The 21,578-nt window shown below is 41.8% G+C and overlaps 1 protein-coding gene across 1 annotated transcript; it reads right to left on the bottom strand.

Annotated features, from left to right (window-relative positions):
- Positions 1 to 1,828: 1,828 nt before the first annotated feature.
- Positions 1,829 to 19,877, bottom strand: DAPL1 (death associated protein like 1). Its single transcript, XM_060777370.2, has 5 exons — positions 19,735 to 19,877; positions 12,278 to 12,365; positions 10,584 to 10,622; positions 5,665 to 5,725; positions 1,829 to 2,723 (listed from the first exon to the last, which is right to left on the bottom strand). The coding sequence occupies exons 1-5, from the start codon at positions 19,793 to 19,795 to the stop codon at positions 2,604 to 2,606; spliced, it is 369 nt and encodes a 122-aa protein (XP_060633353.2). The 5' UTR covers positions 19,796 to 19,877; the 3' UTR covers positions 1,829 to 2,603.
- Between the last annotated feature and the right edge of the window lie 1,701 nt (positions 19,878 to 21,578).

A 21,578-nucleotide genomic window follows, 5' to 3' on the forward strand; every position in this document is an offset into this window, starting at 1 on the left:
TAATTTCTTTACCTAGAAATAGCCTTGCTGGATCATTCCTAAAGTCAAACATATTCAGCATCCCATTTTTCTAGTGACTATCCAGATGTTTCAGGAAACCTACAAGCAAAGTATGAAGGAATAGCCTTCTTCTCACTGTTACTCCCCAGCAAATGGTAACTGGGATGCAATTTGCCATGGACCTAACCAAAGATCCAGTCTTTGGATTTTTTGCCAGAACTAAAATTATACAGGAGGCGGAAATTCATCTTCGCTAAAATGCAATCAGTTCATGTATCTTCTTTTTCCCTACAAACTTTAGGTAACTCCTAGTCCTATTTGCTGCTGTCACTCCAACCTAAAATAAAAATATGATACATGAAACTTCCTACTTTGAACCATTTTGCAAATGCTGGAGGGCAGTCAGGTTCCTCTTCATTTAAGCAGTCTGTAGTGTTGCAAGTATAAAAGAAATCTCAATTAAGTACTCCATTACACTCGTGTATCAGTCAACGTCATGTGTAGGTTGAGAACAGGTTTGGGACCAAGAATAGTACATTTTGCTATGATCCACTGATGTTTGTGAGTGTATCTGGAGTGACTTGAGAAACTGCAAGTTGCTTCTGGTTTGAGAGAATTGGTCGTTTGTAAGGACGTTGCCCAGGGGACACCCAGATGTTTTACCATCCTGTGGGAGGCTTCTCTCATGTCCACTGAAGTTGAGTGTAAAGCTTAAGGACATGTAACACTTTAAAAAAAATGCATAGAAGGAACAGACTTAGGAAGAGCCGAAGAGGATATTTTTATTCGAGGGGTTTGTGTGTAAATTACATTAATAATTTCTGCCTCTATTTAGGCACACGGTGCAAAGGCAGTGACAAGAGACTGAGGCAAGAAGCCTCACAAAGCAGGGCCTGGTGTCCAAGCAACATTCCCACCCCATTACCTTTCCCTTGCCCTTCAGAGAAAAGGGAGCCCCTTATCCTTCGCTTCCCCATCTTCTTCTTTTAGCCCAATTAGCATTCAGCAGCATTATGGGGGAGCCCAAAAATGCAGGATGCAGCATTCTCCCCCATAATGTTGCTGAGTGCTAATTGGATAAGGAGCACTTGAAATGAAATGGTGCAATAGTGGCCATTCTTAATAGGGTTTTACTGTGTAAGCTTCACAAGGCTCTAAGAAGCCTCAAAATGGCACCGCTGTTTAAGTGCCCCAAATTGTAGTTAACCCATTTTTTTTTACATTCATTTCTTTAAATACACAAGTATATGTGGTAGATAGCAAGTGGTCTACATTTCATATACAGAAAGTTTAAATTTAATAAGGAAGTGGTCAGGGATAACACATTAAGTAGAGACTCCAAGTTAGACATCGTTACCTTCTCATTTTCTTTCAGTTTCTGAATTTCCATCTGTTTTTCTCCATGTTCTTTTTCCAGTATAGTTTTTGTCCCTGTAAGCTGACCTATCCTGCACCCTTTCATTTGTCGAACTTGTTTCCAAAAGGTACCATTTTTTTAAAAAAAAGAGTTATAGGTGGCAACACATTTCTGGCTAGGAATAGAACTTTACATCCAGATCACAACTATCAAAATGTAACAAATCACTGTGGTGTTCAGGGTTTGAAAAATTGCATTTTATAGCACAATCCTCAGCACTTTTTTGATATTTCTAAAATTGGTTCTGGTGGATTTGGTACCTTTTGGAAACTAACTACACCTTTTCACATCCCAGCAAACGTTCTCCTGCAGATTCTGCATGTCATAGTTTGAGGGCTCTGTTGTAGCCAATGGTTCTTCACACAGCACAGGCCCTGAAGCTACATGGTTGAACACACACACAACCCCAAATTATATATTACGTTATTTATTGCCCATTACAGTATAGAAAATAAATGTTGCCTTGTAAGCACATGGAATTTGGAGTAAGTCCTTTATGGTCTCCTTTTTATCTTTTTTCATCCTGTTGGAATCCCAAACAGTACAGCATTATAAAAGCATCTGAAGATAACCACTTAGGTATATAGTATAACATATAGCAAAAGCCCTGATTAAATGTAGGGATTAACTTGGGAAATACTTAATCACAACAGAAGAAAAGGAAAATTAAATACAGTAATAGACTTAAGTCAATAGATCTAATGCCATGGTGCTTACAGTCAGAAGATGGGTTTTTCCAAAACAAGCCTGAATCTTAGCACAACAATTACATTGTCCAGGAAAGATATATTTTATTTATACACCTAACGAGTTTACATATTTCACTAGAGGTTGGAAAAATTTTGCATATTTTCAAGTGGGCAATCTTTTCTTTTGCAGTATGAATGAAGAGCCACACAATTCTCTCCGTTTACAAAAATAGGACTTAAAGAAATTGCTTATCTATTCTAAGCTCTGACTGCTATAATAAGGTGGTTTGAGAGTCTTAAAATAACGAATCTTATGGCCAATAAAAAGTATGAAAAAATATTTTCAGTGAAAACAAGTGAATATGCAATTTTATTGCAAGAAAAATACAAAGGAGAAACTGCTTCAAGCATTTGGTCCATTGACTGCTTGCTTAGCTAAGTACTGTTTCGTTATGAGCAAGTCTGTCAACTATATGAATATTTTATTCTCCATCTTTTTAACATTTCGAAGGCTGCTGAATAATGTACATCCTTTTGGGCAATATAGTCTTCTCCACCGTGGGTCGGGGCTTTTGATGCGCTACTTGTGAGGCAGCTGGCGGAAGTTTATGTGCAAACTGTAAAGTTAAAAAAAAGAAGAAGAAGCAGCGAGAATCTTAATGGAAGAATACCCAAGTACCAACTATCAACATTAAAATCCAACCTGGCAAAATATGTTTATTTATCAGTTTGTATTCAATTTTTTGAACACTGATGGAATCACTGAAGACATTACCATTTCTAGATAAACACTGTTAGGTAAATAGCCCCATGAAGAGAGAACAATGCCAGCAGCAGTGGGAGAATCAAGCGGCAAACAGATTGATAGACAGAATGTAAATACAGAATGAAAAAGTGCAACAAACATACCTCCCACGCAGAGGGAACATTTTGTTCCTTTGAATAACGCAGGGATGGGAAACATCAGATGATTATGAATGTAGGCATGTGGTGGTGTCTTCTGCCTAATTCTCCCTGTCTCAGGTGTTCTTGTTTCATAACCACCTTTCCTGATAGAGCAAGGCTAACAGGGCAGGAGAATAGCTGCCAAACTAGTGTTTTCCAATGTTTACTCCCGTTCCACACTGTCAACAAATTGGAGCGAATACATGGCATAGTTCTTGCCTTGACACTCCCAAGTATACAGCCTTTCAATATCCATGGATTTTTTCCCCTAGCCTTTCAGGTGTACGGGAACAATCTACCTGCATCTCAAGCTATACCCTAGAGTGGGCCTCCATGACCTGTGGTTCTCCAGGTGCTTTGGACTTCAGCTTCTAAAACAGTGGTTCTCAACCTGTGGGTCCCCAGGTGTTTTGGCCTTCAACTCCCAGAAATTCTAACAGCTGGTAAACTGACTGGGATTTCTGGGAGTTGTAGGCCAAAACACCTGGGGACCCACAGGTTGAGAAATACTGTTCGAGAACTCCCAGCCAGTTTACCAGCTGTTTGGAATTGTGGGAGCTTAAGTCCAAAACACCTGGAAGGGCAGAGTTTGAGAAACACTGTCCTAGAGCAGTGGTTCTCAACCTGTGGGTCCATAGGTGTTTTGGCCTACAACTCCCAGAAATCCCAGGCAATTTATCAGATGTTAGGATTTCTGGGAGTTGACAGCTGAAAACATCTGGGGATCCACAGGTTGAGAACCAGGCTCCTAGAACAACCTCTGGTTCTCCAGATGTTTGGGACTCCAATTTCCAGAAGCCCTGACCAGATTGTCCAATGGTCAAGTTGGTCCAAAGCTGGTGTGAAGTCCAAAACACCTGGAGATCACAGGTTGCTCTAGAAAGTCCAAAGTGAGTGGTCTAGTAATGGGAAATCAGTTTTTCCAGGAAATATACTTCTAATTCTACATTCTAGAATTATTGTCGTTTAATGCCACTTTAACTGATGTGGCTCAGTGTGACAGATTCATGGGAGTTGCAGTTTTACAGGGTCTTTAGTCTTCTCTGCACCTTCGCTGGCACCTCATCAAACTGCAAATGCCATGATTCCATAGCATTGAGCCAATATTCTGTGATAGTTTCCCTTACAAGTACCAACCAGGCCTGGCCATGCTTAGCTTTCAAGATCAGAGAGCTCTGGTGGTGTTGTGAGTGTATTTATGATTTCTGTATAATGGGAAAAGTACCAAAAACAAATACAATCAATTGAACTTCCTTTGAATTCAAACGCTTTTCACCCTGTTATTAGAGGGATAATTTCTTCTATTGATCAGTCCTAAAACACTAACAGCTATTCACAGAGATTCCACCTTCAGATTGTGCCTTCTGAACGGTCACTCACTCTGAAATTGAAAACACCTCTCGCCCTCATTACTATAAATACAAGAAAGCCAGTGAGCGGCAAGGGGAAAGGGTTTAGCTGGCAGGGAAGAGAAGGGGAGCAGCATTTGCTGTTTGTAGTAAGGAGTCAAATTAATTCATGTTTCAGAATCTCAAAAAAAAAAGAAAAAAAAGAAAAGAATCTCAAAGCTTCAGGTAACACACGAGGATTAGTTCGATTTATTCCTACTGAGCAACAAGGAAATATTCTGCAGATGTGCAAAATGAAGCACACAGTTTGAACAGCACCAGAATTGCTAAGAGTTGTGTCCCAGCATGTTCTCCACATCCAATGAAGCAGCATTCCAGTGTTTTGCAGTCAGAGGAAACATTGCATTCTTTCTGCCAGTCCCTTCAGTCACAAAGTAGAGAATTATCGATAGGACGGTCAGTCCTTGATTTTCCTTCCTCTGCACTTTCATTTCAACAGCCATTCAAGATCCTCTGCAGCACCTTAAGAGACCAACACTCTCATTCCATCAGACTTAATGCACTTCAGTCCAATCCAGGAGACGGTGTTTTCTGTTGGTAGGTGTATGTAAGTTACATTAAAGCACATCAAGTACATTAAAGCTTATGGAATGAGACTCTTGGTTTCTCAAGGTGCCACAGGGGATCTTGAATTGCTGCTGGAGAAAGGAATGGAGGAAAGGCTGACCCCCCCCCCCCAACATATCTGTAATTCTGTAACACACACACACAGACAGGGAGAGTGAGAGGGGGAGACAAAAGTGACGCCAAATGAAAGATTTATATCAAGATAAGACTTGCAATATTTCTGGCACTATTCCAGCTGTGCTCTACATGTTCTACACCTGCAGAATATTTTCTAGTTGCTCTGGTTTGAATGGAATATAAGAGGCCATGAAAGGAAAAAGGTACACACAACTCTTGGCTTTGAGACATGTCTGTACCGTGTACCATTACTTGCTGCTGTTCCACAGATCTTTGCTTTATATGTAATGGTCATGGACTTAACCTCTTTGGCTCCATATATCCACCTCCCCTCCAGTTCCATGCACTTCATTCATCTGCCACTGGAGAATATCACTTCAAGATGTAGTCCAGAAAACTCTTCGGACAGCAGGTTTTATTAAGATACCCCAAGATTCTTTGTTGCTCTTGCTACAGATCAACGTGTCTACTTCTCCTGAAATGGTATTTCAAGTATTGCTTCTATATATAAGAAACTTACTTTCTCCAGTGTGTCAGCCAACAAGACACCCATACTCTGCATTTTTAGGACATTCACAGAGCTGTGAAGCAAAAACAACAACAAAGATGTTAATCAGGGTCTGGGCAATCATAATACCATTCATATTGACCCCTAATATGCGTGGTGCAGTAATTCCTCATTGCTTGGAGTTTTGACTTTTGTGGATTTGATTATTAATAGATTCAATTAAGATGGTCTCTTCTGGGTCCCCCAGTGTGACTCTATGCTTATCTTCCTTTGGTCATGTTGCCGGGCCTAGAGATTTCTAGACAGAGCACTTCTCTGGAATCTCCAGCTCCTCCAACACAATTCTTTGTCCAGCTTCAAATGGGCATTGACCATAAGTCATGCTGGAAGACACAGAAAGCCTAGAAAGATGTTCTCTCAGTTTTCTTTCTTTCCTTACTGTCATGGAGGTCCTATGGAGGGCTGATTGTGCTTACTTCCACTTTGCTCTATAGATCAATTTAGGGGCAAGATAGATCAGCTCTTGTGGTCTTGGTCCTTGTTTATTATACTGCAGCTACTTGAGAGGGTCCCTCAATCAAGAGTGGGCTATGACGGGAGCAAAGAATTAATTCCACTCTTTTCCAATGTCATTACATGTTGAACATTTCTTAGCTGGAATTCTAAAATCCAAACTGTCAACAGGAGTGGCTAAGATAGCAACAACTTTGAAGCTTGATGGTTCAGTGTACACAAACTTTGTTTCGTGCATAGGTTTCCTGAAAATATTGCATAAAATCACATTGGTGTTATGGGTATAAGGTTGATATGAAGCACAAATGAATTTCATATTGAGATTTGAGTACCATCTCAAAGATATCTCATTATGTACATATATGTAAATACAGATATTCTGTAATCCAAACAAATCTAGTCTCAAGTATTTCAGAAAAGGGATACTCAACCTGTATCATGAGTCTGAATTCATCCTTACTAGGAACAACCAATCACATGCTTTTGCTAGATGAAATTTCTTTGATCAGTCATCTTCAAGTACATTTTGGCTATTCCAGCCTTCTACAAGATGTCCTGATATTTTGGACTATAACTGTGATCATCCCTCATGATAGAATATGCTGGATGGGGTGAAAGAGAGCTGTAGTCCCAAATAGATTGACAGTGTCATGTTGGGAAAGGATGGTGTATCCTGTCGACTCAGAAGGCACACCAGTGACAGGAGGGACTGGGTAACAGATTCTATGCTTCTCTGAAGGACAATCAAGGTATACACCAGGTTATTTAAGTGAACCAAGAAGTAAAATGCCCTGGATGCATCACCCATATTTCAAACACATATTTATCATGGGCATGATATAGAAAAATCTACAAGTATGTAAGAATTCCAAGTAGTTTGTGTACTGTTCCTAATTTTTTTCTAATCTTTCTAGTTTCTACCTAATGATGCCTAGTTCTCATATGTTGCTGAAAGATGGACCTAAGGTTTGGTTGACCTAGTGTCTTGAACACAAGAGGACAGCAGGTCTCCAGCTCTTATCTAATAGGAACAGATAGTATGAGCTGTTCCTTTTAGTTGTGCGAAGCTAATGTTGAGCCATTGACAGATTTTAGTCGGCATATCTTTACCAAATTTCCCCATTTTAATAGCCACTGCCTAATGGGAATAACGTATTTAACAGGCTTGCAGTTTTGTGCAAAGGAAATGAATGACCTCAGCTCCAGGAATAATGTTTTCATGGTGAGAGGTAGACCACAATAGTTATTCTTGTGTGAGAGGTTTTACCTCAGATAAACATTTGCCTCAGAGGAAAATAAAAAGACCTTTTTAGCACTGTTAGCTTAGACTGCCAAAGAATTTTACAAAGCACACTTGCAGTTCTCCAGGCATCCTCTTTCAAAACAAGAACAGATCTTGTGCACTATCAATGTCAAGTAGCACAGAAACTTTTGCTAAACTATTCCACCTTTGCCATAACTCTCTACAGGAGCAGTTGTGGTTTATTTATAGTACAACCCCATACATGTCTATTCAGAAGCAAGCAAGCCAACTCACAAAATGAGCTTAGAACAATCCATGCCTTTTTAGCATGACCCACCTTAAAGTACTGCTCTCAAAATAAAAGGGGCAGGAGAAAGAAAACTACATTGCTTTGGCCCCTGAGAAGAAAAATGGAATATACATTTAAAAAGGAAAAGCAAATGATTCAGGAATTTTCTTTTTATAGAATCGTAGAGTTGAGAGAGAGTAGAAGAGCCCTCCAGTCCAATGCAGGAAAACACAAAGCACCACAAGAGATGGCTATTCAGCCTCTACTTAAAAACCCTCAGGGAAGGAGACTTCACCACACTCCCAGGCGGCATGTCCTTCTACTGACAAACAGCTTCTTACTGTCAGGAAATTCTTTCTAGTGTTTAGGTGGAATCTCTTTTCCTACAATTTCAATCTGTTGCTCCATTGTGTCTTGGACTCCAGAAAGCACAAAACAAGCTTGAACTCTCCTCAGCATGACATCATTTCATGTCCCCTGCTCTTCTCCAGCTTAAACATACTCAGCTCCCTCAGTAACTCCTCATAGAGCATGATTTCCAAACTTTTGATTGTTTTGGTTGGCCTTCAATGAATATGTTCTAGGTTATCAATATTTTTCTTGAATTGCAGCGCCCAGAACTGGACACATTATTCCAGGTGAGATCTGACCAAAGCAGAATAGAGTAGGACTATGACTTCTCTTGATCTAGACCAGTGGTTCCAAACCTTTTTTTGACCAGGGACCACTTGACCAGGGACCACTTTGACCAGGGACCACTCTCCAACATTAGTATCAAAAGGGTTATAAATCGGTTTTTGGTCAACTTTAGATTCGTTTTGGTTATTTGGGGTACTGGTTCAGAAAATTGCATTGGATAGATCACATCAGCTCTAGTTTCTGATACAGAACATATGCCATCCAGTAGCCGTCCTCTGCTCGCCCACTAAAAAAAATTCCTTTTTAATAAGCCTTGGCACTATAAGAGGGTTTTGCAAGACCAGACACTCTCATTGCAGTGGTGTAGTAATGGTGAGACCACAGACCATATTTTAGTTCTTGCAGACCATTGGTGGTCCACAGACCACAGGTTGGGGGAACCACTGATCTAGACACTATACTTCTATTGATGCAGACTTGAATTGCATTGGCTTTTTTGAGCTGCTCCATCACACTGTTGACTCATGTTCAACTTGGCGTACAACGTGAGGTGAAAAGGCGAGACAAACAGATGTTTGGCAGGAGAGTTTGCAGGGGAGGAACTGGTACTGCAGCTCTATAGAGAGCAAGTGGCAGCTCCTCCCTCAACCAAGAGAGAAAACAATAATACTGAGCAGCATCACTCAATTATCCAGAATACAGCTAACAGCATAACAACAACAACAACAACAACAACAACTTTATTTTTATACCCCGCCTCCATCTCCCCGAAGCTTACAAGGAGACAAGCCCCAAAAGCACAGATTAAAATATAACACAATCAAATGCAATAAAATAAAATCAACAAAACGAGATAAAATTAACACATCACATTAACAGAACATAGTATCATAAAAACAACTCAATGGCTGAACAGTATTAAGCGCCGATTTTGGAGGGGTCAGAGTTGGTGCAATAGTTTCTGGATAGGGCTAAGGGAAGGTGCAAAATTCAATACAGGTAGGGCTGGGAGAGTAATGTCCTTTGGCAATTAAAATGTCAGGATTATAGGGCGGAGGGCCGTACTAAAGTGCAGGAAATTTTGTAAGTTTTGGCCAATTATCTGGTGAATAGTTTAGTCAAAGGCACAGTGGAACATCCACATTTTTGGGTCCTTATGAAAGATGGACAGGGTAGGTGTCAGTCTAATCTCCCTTGGCAAAGAGTTCCAAAGCCGGGAACTGAGATGTGAACAACATTTGTAAACAATGACTTTTGAAGGAATGAGTCTGGTAATGAGTTTTATCATTCCATCACTCACCCATCATTTAAACTTTCCAAAGTCATTTTAGTTGCATTTATACTTTCTGGCAAAACATTATTATTATGGATTAAATTATTTTTGGGACTTCACTACAAATGTTCTGCAAGAACATGGCCCCAACCGATTTTGATTCCCTGAGCCAGGTTCAAAGGGATCTGGCAAAGTGTCAGGTTACTTGAGAATCTCCCTCGATGCCAAAAGCATGAAGAATCGAGTTAAAAGTGAATTCCAGAATTTCAGGGTGGAGCTACTGTAGGACCGGGTGGAAACACTGCAACCTAGCAATTTGAAATTCTTTGCAGTTTCAGCAAAATTGAAACCACAAGACTTTAGATCTTTAACAGGTGATGCCAAAATGAAGTGGAACTCAAAAAGAAGAAGGAAGGAAGAAGGAAGGAAGAAGGAAGGAAGAAGGAAGGAAGAAGGAAGAAAGAAGGAAGAAAGAAAGAAGAAAGAAGAAGAAGGAAGAAAGAGAAAAGAAGAAAAAGAAGAGGAGCCATGAGTTGAATCTGTGTGTAAGTGACCTTTCTGAGCAAGAATAATAATTTAAGTGTGCTTGATTGGTAAAATTTGCCACAACATGGAGTACATGCTGGCATATTTAACAGGCATTGCATCCTGGGAGGACACCCTGAGATTACTAAGAGCCTAATATCATACTATGCATTTCACACATTGTGGCAGGTAACTCCAGAACATGTGCAGATCAAATGATCTTAGATTTACGGTGTGTAAAGGGATGTAAAACTATAAATAATATTTCCCCTTAAACCTTTTGCAAATGAAAAATCCTTCCACTCCCTGTTGACCCTCCTACCAACTGTCTTCATAAAGTCTGCATTTAAAAACCTTTGAAACTACTCATTCCCTGTGGAACTGTGCTGCAACTTCAGTGACTTCACCACAAAAACAAAACCTCTTATAGTGAAATGAATGTCACATACCTGGGCGTGGTGTTTCCTGCAGAAGATGAGAGATGGCCCCTTGAAAGAAAATGAAGAAAAATATCAAACTATGAATGCCTTCTCTATGAAGAATTAGATGATTACAACAGCAATACTACTGTATTCTAGTTGGCTATGCATCCATTTTGTCACATCCCATGGATATTATTTTCTGTAGAAGAAAGAAATGTAGCTCATGGGTAAAATATGGTGCTGGTCCTGGCCCACTGGAAAAGAATAATTATTAGTCATCACATCAGACAGTCTGAGAAACACTTCTCTGCATTGCTCTTACACTTGTGCTAGTAGGAATGGTTTTGAGCAAACCAAATCAATTAATTTGAAGAAGGTGGCAGCTTTCATCTATTTCCCCAAAGGTTGCAGTCACTTTATCATCTGGCATTCATATACCAGAATACTAAGTTTTTCACCCAGATCTTTCACGCCAGTTCATTTAATGTTGGTATTAATTTTGTGAATAACAAGGGCAGTGATTTGTTCCACCACCGTCTTACCATCTTTACAGCTTTGCATAGTCTTGCCTGAACTTGCTCTCCCTTAAATCTCAGAGAAATTAAAGGTCATGTCTTTTAACACAAACTAGCTATCATAATGTGGATCTGAATTCTCAAGCTATTACAGTCCTACAGCTCCAACATAATTTTCTTTCAAAAGACTCAGCCACAATAAACAAGTTCTTTATTGGGTTGCTGAGAGTTTTCCTGGCTGTATGGCCATGTTCCAGAAGCATTCTCTTCTGATGTTTTGCCCACATCTACGGCAGGCATCCTCAGAGATTGTGTGAGGATGTCTGTCATAGATGTGGGCAAAACGTCAGGAGAGAAGGCTTCTGGAACATGGCCATACAGCCCGGAAAACTCACAGCAACCCAGTGATTTCAGCCACAAAAGCCTTCGACAACACAATTTCTTTCATTATTTATGGATTTGTGGAGCACTTCTATGCTGGTGAGTTCTTTAAGTGAAAGTAAATGAGGTTACAAAACTTTATTATAAAAATTATCCCTTTACACTGACTTCTCTTTGGGCCCTTCCACACAGCCCTATATCCCAAATATCAAACTAGAAAATCCCATATCTGCTTTGAATTGGGTTATCTGAGTCCACACTCAGATAATGTGGGATTTTCTGCCTCTCACAAAATGAGAGACTTAAAGTGAAGGGTGTATTAAATATGGTGGATCACTCATGGTGCACTATGTTTATGCCCAAGCGATCCATATCCTTCCTACTCCTAGGTGTCCTTAAGACACCTGACTATCATACTCACTGAACTTGTTTGTTAAGCTGAGACACAGGGAATAGTTCTTGGCAGCAATAACCCAGCTAAATTATGATTCCCTATTAACTCCTCCACTGTGCTATATAGAGTGGCACTTGTCCCAGTTTTATTTCCTACTGCAATACAACCACTGGCCACTCTCTCTGGCTAAACTGTTGAACTGTGAGCATCTCTCGCACTCTGGATATTAAAAAAATAAAAACACCCAACATGCAGTTTTTTCATACTTAACGTGTTCCGATTCATTTTCTTTCTGGTTTCCTTGACATTACTTCCACTGGTTTGCTGTTTTAGTATTGTTTTTAACTATAGCACTCAATATTAGTATCCCTCTGCTCTGCACACACCAAAACCTCAGAAACATAATGAGACACACATAAAAGTGCACATACTTTGTCTTCTCCTTCCCAGACAATTTGGATTTCTTTTCCGCAGGTGCATTTTCCACCTTCTTGGAAACTCTCATACCTCCAGCTTTGACTGCAGAGAAAAATGGTGAGATTGTGCATTACAAGTGTGTTTTCATGAGTAACTGCTTTGTTCGAAGTCAAAACAGGAATAATTCTGCTGAATACGCATTCAGAAATATGTACAAAAACTAGCTTTAGTTCAAAAGTAACCTCCTTCATATTTAATGTATAACTATAATCATTACTATAGTCCCTGGTGGCACAGTGGGTTAAACCGCTGAGCTGCTGAACTTGGCCAAAAGGTCGGTGGTTCGAATCCAGGCAGGGGAATGAACTCCCACTGTTAGGCCCAGCTTCTGTCAACCTAGCAGTTCAAAAACATGCAAATATAAGTAGATCAATAGGTACTGCTTCTGAGGGAAGGTAACGGCTCTCCATGTGGCCATGCCAGCCACATTACCTAGGAGGTGCCTACGGACAATGCTGGCTCTACGGCTTAGAAATGGAGATGAGTACAACCCCCTGGACTCGGACACGATTAGACTTAATGTTAGGAGAAACCTTTACCTTATTTTATAATCATCACACATGTTTTGTGGATTTTATTACTTGCAGATTTGATTTAAAATGTTCTGTAAATATCTGTAGACCCCGAGTCCCTAGCAAATGTGAAGGGCAGGCTGTACTTTAGAATGTAAGAAACTGCCCATAGGCTGAGTCAATGAGACTGAGTTAATAGGCTTCAGGCAGGGCTTTTTACAAGACTTACATGGAGATGCCAAAACAAAATCCTGATGCTGGAATTTGGACATGAACCCTATTGCTAGTCCCAACTAGATTACTCCATTGAATCAATGGGATTTGCCAAAGCATTGACTTGCTTCAGCAGTTATCTTCTAGTAGGGATTAGCAACTGAATTTAGGTCCTCATGTACAATGGACATGAGGCCACATTCACAATCACTCTTAACACTCTCTCTTTTGATTTCATGAAAGGACATTTGTCCATTTTTGTTACAGCCATATTAAGTGTTGGTTGACCTGTTCACAATACATTTAGTCACGGCTATCACATCTCTTTCACATCCCCCTTCCCTGCACAATCCTATCAAGGCCGCTGCCTTGCAGTAATACGAGTTGTAATGAGAATTTTGTTTTCTAGATGTAGCTTTCAAGTTGACACCTCTTGCCGTCTTCTCAGATGTGAACAAACTCCATGACAAACAGCACTGAATGTATCCAACCAAGATAATGCAGAAACTTGAAAAGGTACTTCTTGTGATAGCAGTGAGAATGCCGATATTCAGATATGTCCTACCAAGTAATTATGTTCTGTTAACATGCCTGTCAATCTGAAAACCAATTAGCACCAATTAAAGCAGCAGCAACAGTTTCAATGTTGAGCAATGTCAGACAAATTCGTCTTCAGAACCATGCAGAAATACTTCAGAAAAACTGTCTAAATACATTACCCTTGCACAGCATAAAGATACTGGGGGGGAAAATAACTAATGCTATTTAAATAGGAAAACAGAACCTAGATTGAATTCTCTAATTTTTAAGGCACATCTGTACCCTGGTTCAATTTGTGAACAAGTTGATTGGTTATGGACGACACATTCTCACACACAAAGTGTAGGAGGTGTAGAAACAAGGTGGCATAGCCTACTCAGTGCGAGTCAAAAAGTTGTGAAACAGTTCCACTGCTTCCAAACAGGATTTGATTTCCTATCTTGCTTTGTTTACAATTACACCCATATGAAGTTCAGCTTGGTATCTAAATACATTTTATAATCTTTCTACAACCTCGTGAACCACAGTGGTTTTCATGATAGTCACAGTAGCTACAGCACCAAGGGGAAAAATGAACTAGGACAATATTTAAGATATACAGTCAGCCCTCCACATACAATAGGGTTAGGGGTGCAATACCCCCCTGGATGTGGAAAACTGTTAATTAAAAAAAGCTTTTTGGCCTCAGGCTGGATCTATACTGCCATATAATGCAGTTTGGACCCATATAATGCACTTAAACGGAATATGGGTCCACACTGACCATATAATGCAGTCCCAAACAGCATTACATAGCCGTTTAGATCCAACCTCAGAGAACACCTTTCCAAGAATCTCTAGGTTTTCTTGTGTAACAATATGGGCAACATCCAGTGGAAATATACCATGGAGTTGCACTGGGATACCTAGACAGAATAGTTAGGTAGGTAAAGGTTTTCCCCTGACATGACGTCCAGTCGTGTCCGACTCTGGGGTGTGGTGCTCATCTCCATTTCTAAGCCAAAGAGCTGGCGTCCATAGACACCTCCAAGGTCATGTAGCCAGCATGACTGCATGGAGCGCCGTTATTTGAACTAAATCCATGAATAATCACATATGCAAATGCCAAACTCACAAATGTGGAAGTATAGATAGCATCACTACTATACATAATATCCATAATAAGAAGCAAGATCTATAGCAGGCATGGGCAAACCCAAGCCCAGGGGCCGGATGAAGCTTCTCGGGCTCTTTTCTCAGGCCCTCTTCTTTCACACCATCCTATCTTTCTTTCCTTCTCTTTCCTCCCTCCTATCCTTCCCTCCTTCCTTCCCTACCTCCCTCTTTCTCCCTCCCTCCTTCCCTTCCACACTTTCGTCCTTCCTTCCCTCTCTCTTTCTCCTTCCTTCCCTTTTGTCCTTCCGTCCTTCTTTCTTTCCTCCCTCCCTTAATTCCCTTCCACCTTTCCTTCCTTCTCTACCTCCCTTCTTTTTTTCCTTCCTATTTGGGGATGTTTAGCTGGGAGAAGAGATGGTTGAGAGGGAACACGAGACTCATGTTTCAAGATTTAAAAGAATGTCCCATTGAGGGGGGGGGGGGACTGACTTTCTGCTGCTCTAGAGACCAGGGCACAAGGGGGCAATGGTTTCAAATGGCAGGAAAAGAGTGAAAAGGTTAGGAAGAAATTTCTGAGAGTAAGAGCTGTTGGAGAGTGGCATAGGCTGCCTGGGAGTATGGTGGAGTCTCCTTCTCTGGAGGCTTTTCTGCAGAGGCTGTCTATCAGGAGTGCTTTGATTGTGCCTTCTTGCATGGCAGGATGTTGGACTGGATGACCCTTGAGGGTCTCTTCCAGGAGTAGGCGATACAAGGTCTAATGTATACACTTTTTGTCTTCCGTTGATCATCTTATCTGATTAAGGCTAACCCCTTTGGGATCCAAACATTTCCTGTCTTTCCTTCACTTCTGGCCTCCAAAAGAGAAGAGGAAGAGGAGGAAAGGGCAGGGAGGGGACTTGGGGAGAACCCCCTCCCTCCCGACCTATCCACCCCACCTCGGCCTGCCATGCAGCCCCCAAGTTAGAAAATTTGTCCATGCCTAATATATAGACTATTGTTCTTAAAAGAGAGGCTGCCGTGATGGCAACTCGTGTCCATTAAGTCAAAACACTCTAAAGAGAACAATCACTCCCCAAAAGGAAAACATACTATTAAGATTCTGTCTTAATTGAGTCAAGTCCACCACACATAGATAGGGAGGCACTTTTCCACAACTGGTTCCCTGCCAAATCTGCCATGACTAAATTCCTGCTGGGAGAATTTAGCCCCCCAAAAAGAAAAATTAGAATAATAATTCAGTAAATGTAATTGTGTATCCCATCTGGATCAAGTATCCCTTGCTCTTATTTTACAATAAAGGAGAAAGTTTAACCCCTTCGTTTTCCTTTTTCACAGCGGAAAGGACAGAAATAAAGTTTCTCCCCTTAGTTCTCTCTTAATCCACATAACGTTGCCTACATAAGATAGTATGGAGAATAAACACAGTATGCAGACTAAATAACATAGTACATACATTAAATCTAGAATATGCATTTATTCCATTGCAGCTGTGAGTAGGGAAAACTAAGGGGTTAAATGAAAGGCTCCACAAAGAGGAGGAAAGCAAGTGCTCTTTCCAAATACCAAGTGTCCTTCAGAATGAGATAAACTCAAGGTTAATGGTTCAACCTTTAATACACATCTTTGTTAAAATTTTATTGGTGTTGTTTGACCAGATATCTTATATGACTCATCAGCATTTTTGCTTTTCTAGTTCTAAAGGCAATTTCGAATTCTTCGTTATTAAGTCAGATTTGGGTATTTTTAGGGAGAAGTAGGGACACACTTATTAAGTAGCACAGCATCTTCCTCAAAGAAGTTCATAGCACATGTTGAGTTGGTTGAGACTTTATGAGATATTCATTGAAAAACTATAGCAAAATCTGAATGAAGTGTAGTGGTTTGCGTTTTGGACTATGACTCTGGAGACCAGGGAGCTATGAAAGCAATGGGTGCCCCTGGCCAAGTTACACTCTCTCGGCCTCAGAGGAAGCACAAGAACAAACCTCTTCTGGACAAATCTTGGGTTTGTCACAGGTTGGAAACAATTTGAAAGCACAAGTAATAAAAGCACAAGTAATTTCGGGGGGTTCAACCCCCCCCCCCTGAAATTTTTCAGGTTAAAAAAACCCCCTGTTTTACTCATGAATTTTAACTGGTTAACTAAAATCCCCCTGCTAAGTCTATGAGATGCAAAAAATTAAAGAGTCCCTCCAGAACTGCAAGCACTATCTCAAGCAAATATTGATAATTTATTCACATTGTCATTACTTGCAGCAATAGCCGATGTAGTGAAGCAACCAAGTTGGAGGGGGTGGTGGTGTTGAATGCTCTCATTAAGGAGGCCAGACTTGGTGGAGGTGGTTGACAGGGGCGGAGCTGCAGGCTATTGAAGGCTGCTCTGCCCCCTGCTGTGCTCTTTGCTTCAGTGAGCTAGGAGGCAGGTTTCAACACCCCCCTCCCTGAAATTTTCAACACCCCCCCCCCTCCCAATTTTTCTGGCTACATCCCTGTAGACAGTGTCAAGGGATCATAGGAGTTGCTGCTGTTGCTATTATTACTTTCATTGTGGCTCACATCCTTATGTGTCCTGCATAGCAGGAGTTAGAAAAGGACGGCCCTTGTGGTCTCTTCCAACTCTAGGTTTCTATGAACCTTAAGAACAACACAATTGGGCTGGGCTGTAGTACAGTGGGTGAATCACCTGCAGCAATAGATCACTGCCGACTGGAAGGTGGCAAGTTCAAAGTCCGAGTCAGATTGGGAACCTGACTGTTAAGCCTAGCTTACTGTCAACCTAAGCAGTTCCAAAACAGTTGAGCCGTGAGTAGAGAAATTAGGCACTGCTTAAAGCGGGGAGGCATTTTACAATACCATAAAAATGCCAGTGATCAAAAAACAAGGAGAAAATACTACTTATAGAGTGACTGAAGGGCCAAAAGTACTCCATCTTTGTGTTACATTGAAGTTGATGCCTGGTACATTTCAATGGTCTGCAGAGTGAGTAACTAACTAACCGAGCACATTTAACCTCACAATGTTAAAATGTGCCGGATACTCTGGATCCAGATGCTGGGCTCCATGCCCTTCCCTTTCGTCCTGGGAGTTACGCAACCCACTTTTATGGCACTAGCGAGACATAAACAAGCCCTTTCTTTGGGGAGCTTCCAAAGGGGAGGCAACTGAGTGTTGTCCAAAGTTCTCTAGGAAGGAAAAAGTTAGGAGAAGAACAACACACCAGATCTGTTGCAAAACTGCCCAAGTGTTCATCAATGTTGTTTATTTATACCCTGCTTTTTCCCTCCACAAGGAGACTCAAAGCGGCTGGATCACTCAGTAATATCCAACTTTTCTGTCCACGTTAGCAGGGAGGAGATGGCGAAGGAAATAAGAAAGGAAGCTGAGAAAGGAAATGGTGCAGCAATGTAAACAAAACAAATGCACCATTCTTCCAAATCACGCCTCATTTGACTACCTGGATGCTGGGCAGTGCAATACATGGGGCAACACAACTGTTATGGACTGAGCATCCTTTATCCCAGGCAAATGCAAACTTGGGCCCTCCAGGTGTTTTGGACTTCAACTCCCACAATTCCTAACAGTGTACTGGCTGTTAGGAATTGTGGGAGTTAAAGTCCAAAACACCTGAGGGCCAAAGTTTGCTCATGTCTCAGCCAGACACAGGTCAAGGGCAAACTTTCTAACTTGGGGGATGCATGCTAGCACTCCCTGCTAGGAGGACTGAAGAAAAGAAGGGAAGGAAGAAGGAAAGACAAAAGGGAGGAAGAGAAGGAGGAAAGAAAAAGAGAAGGAAGGGAGAGAGAGAGAGAAGCTTAGAAGGAAGGGAAGGATAAAGGAAAGAGAGAAGGAAGTAAAGACAAAAGGGAAGGGAGAAAAAGGGAGCGAGGAAGGAAAGAGGGAAGGAAGGAAGGACGAAAGGATGGAAGGAAAGGCTGGTAGGAGAAAGAGGGAGAGAAGGGAAGGAAAGACAGAAGGAAGGAAAGACAAAAGGGAGGGAAGGATGGAAAGGAAGGAAAGAAGGAAGAGAAGGAGGAAGGAAAAAGAGAAGGAAGGAAGAAGGAAAGAGAGAAAGAGAAGGCTGGAAGGAAGGGAAGGATAAAGGAAAGAGAGAAGTAAAGACAAAAGGGAAGGAAGAAGAGGGAGCGAGGAAGGAAAGAGGGAAGGAAGGAAGGACAAAAGGGTGGAAGGAAGGAGAAAGAGGGAGATAAGGGAAGGAAAGAGGAAGAAGGAAAGACAAAAGGGAGGAAGGAAGGAATGAAGGAGAAAGGGAGAGAAGGGAAGGAAAGAGCAAAGGAAGGAAAGACAAAAGGGAGGGAGGGAGGAAGGGAGGAAGGAGAGAGAGAGAGGAAAGAGGAAAGGAAGGAAGGACGAAAGAGTGGCAGGAAAGCCCGGTAGGAGAAAGAGAAGGGAAGGAGGTAAGGAAGGTAAGACAGAAGGAAGGAAGTAACAAAGGGAGGGAAGGATGGAAGGGAAGGAGGAAGTTAAGAGAGAAGGAAGGAAGGACAAAAGGGAATGGAGGGAGGGAAGGAAGGAAGGAGGAAAAGAGATAGCACAGGCATGGGCAAACTTTGGCCCTCGAGGTCTTTTGGACTTGAACTCCCACAATTCCTAACAGCCAGGAGTTGAAGTCCAAAACACCTGGAGGGCCGAGGTTTGCCCATGCCTGGATAATATTTAAGTTATGTTTCCAAGATGTACAGGAATTGATTTCCAAGTTGAGTCTTGGCTCCCTTCTCTTAAGACATTCTATGACATAGATGCAAATATTCCAAAACACTTCTGCCCCCAAGCAGTTCCATTCAACCTGGGGTGTATCCACACTGCGGAATGAACGCGGTTTGACACCGCTGTAACTGCCACGGCTCCATGGCAGTTAAAAGTGTGGGGAGTTGTGTGCAAGGCCACGCTGGGCGCTTTGCGAGTTCTGCACAAGGCCAAAGCACGCTGGTGCCTCTCTAAACTGCGACTCCGCCCCCCTGGCAGTTTAAAGCGGTGTCAAACTGCGTTCTTTCCGCAGTGCGGACACACCCCGTGGCCCTGCCCCTTCTCACCTGCGGGGGAGTGTCCCCCTTTCAGCGGGGAGAGCGGTGCGGACACTTCCACTTGCGCCATGGCGATCCTACTGCGAATTCAGCGCTCTTTCCTCTCGGGGGAGGCGGCCTCGCGCTTTATAGGGACGCGTCTCCGAGGGGGCGTGGCTACGCGAAAAGGGGGCGGGGCCGGACCCAAGCTCTTCAAACAACAACAATGTGTTTGTCAGTCAGGGCAAAGAGGGGCGTGGCTACGAGAAAGGGGCGTGATTAAGCGAAAAGGGGCGGGCCGGGGCCGAGCTCTTCGAACAACAATTTGTCAGTCAGCGTCTAGGTGGGGCGTGGCTACGAGAAGTGGGCGTGGCTAATGGAAAGGGGGCGGGCCCAAGCTCTATAAACAAAAACAACATATTTGTTTGGATTTGTCAGCCAGGTCCAGGATTCTCTGGATGATCATGGGCTGCAACTCCCAGCCTTCAGGCCACGCCGGATGAGAGTTGTAGTGTAACAGTGTCTTAATCCTCCCTCCAATCTCACTTTGAACAGGGTCACAAATCCCGCTTGGTTTTTTTTTCTAGTTTCAGACCGGAAGTGGGGGCCATTTCCCCTTCCAGAGGCCTCCTTGGACTTCATTTCCCAGAAGCCTCAGCCAGTACGGGCAGTGGGAAGGGATTCTGGGGTTTGTAGTCATTGAAAAGAAAGAGCGGGAGCACAATGTGTATTTCTGTATACGCAGGGTTTTCTTGGGGAAGAGTTGTGTTTGCCAATTCCTTCCTTTGAAATAGAGTCTGCAGCACCTAGCCTTCGCATATGGAGTTGGTTGAACCCAGGAGGGAAAATCATATCTCATAATTACACCTGCCAATCTTCAGGTTTGTTTTTGTGGGAGGAAGCCAGGATTCGCCACGTTTCCCGGACTACAATTCCCACAGTCCCTTGCCATCACCCCTGCTGGCTAGGGCCGATGGGAGTTGTAGGCCTGGACTCTTAGTAAGAGAAGGGTATGTTTTGACTGTTTTGAAAGCAGCTTTATTTCAAACCTGCAGTCCAAAGCCCATTTAGAGCTGCTTTTAAAGGCAAGCCTTAAATATTTCAATTCGGTGTTGATAATTTGTTTAGTGTTTTAGAAGTCTTTTTACTTATGCCATGTGGCCTCAGAAGCCCTGGTGGATCAAGAGATGGCAGATAGGCTGGAACCATGTAGGGCTTTATAGGCTAAAGCCAGAAAAAGGTAACATTACATCTATAAATCGTCACTATATATGCATTTCCATTATTTCTTCGAGGTATTATTTACTTTTCTCCATTATTTTTGTCCCATAATCTTCATTTTTAGTTATATGGTCTGAAACAGCCATACACCCCAGGCCCCTTCTACACATCTGTATAAAATCAAGATTAGATGTTTTGAACTGGATTATATGGGAGTGTAGACTCAGGGCCCTTCTACACTCCCACAAAACAAACCTGAAAATAAGCAGGTGTAATTATGAGATATGATTTTTCTCTCCTGGGTTCAACCAACTCCATATTTGTATTTTATTGATTGTTTATTGATGTTGTGTTTATTGATGCTTTGTTTGATGTACTTTGGACTTGGCCTCATGTAAGCCATACCGAGTCCTTTGAGGAGATGGTAGTGGGGTGCAAATAAAGTTTATTATTATTATTATAATCCAGAATATAAAGGTGGATAATCAACATTATCTGCTTTGAACTAGATTGTCTGAATCTACACTGCCATATAATCAAGTTCAAAGCAGATAATCTGGATTTTATACAGATGTATAGAAGTGGTTTTAGATAATTCAGTTCAATGCAGATAATCTGGATTTTATATGGCAGGGTAGAATGGGTCCCTGTCA

The sequence above is a fragment of the Anolis sagrei genome, chromosome 1 (genome assembly GCF_037176765.1).
Source record: "Anolis sagrei isolate rAnoSag1 chromosome 1, rAnoSag1.mat, whole genome shotgun sequence".
In the NCBI taxonomy this organism is placed as follows: domain Eukaryota; kingdom Metazoa; phylum Chordata; class Lepidosauria; order Squamata; family Dactyloidae; genus Anolis; species Anolis sagrei.

Excerpts from the sequence above, each read along its gene's own strand:
- DAPL1 (XM_060777370.2), bottom strand. The coding sequence starts at position 19,795 with ATGGCGCAAGTGGAAGTGTCCGCACCGCTCTCCCCGCTGAAAGGGGGA. Across the intron at positions 5,726-10,583 it reads GCAGGAAACACCACGCCCAG|CTCTGTGAATGTCCTAAAAA; the intron begins GTATGTGACATT and ends TTTGCTTCACAG. Across the intron at positions 2,724-5,664 it reads TGGCTGACACACTGGAGAAA|TTTGCACATAAACTTCCGCC; the intron begins GTAAGTTTCTTA and ends TTAACTTTACAG.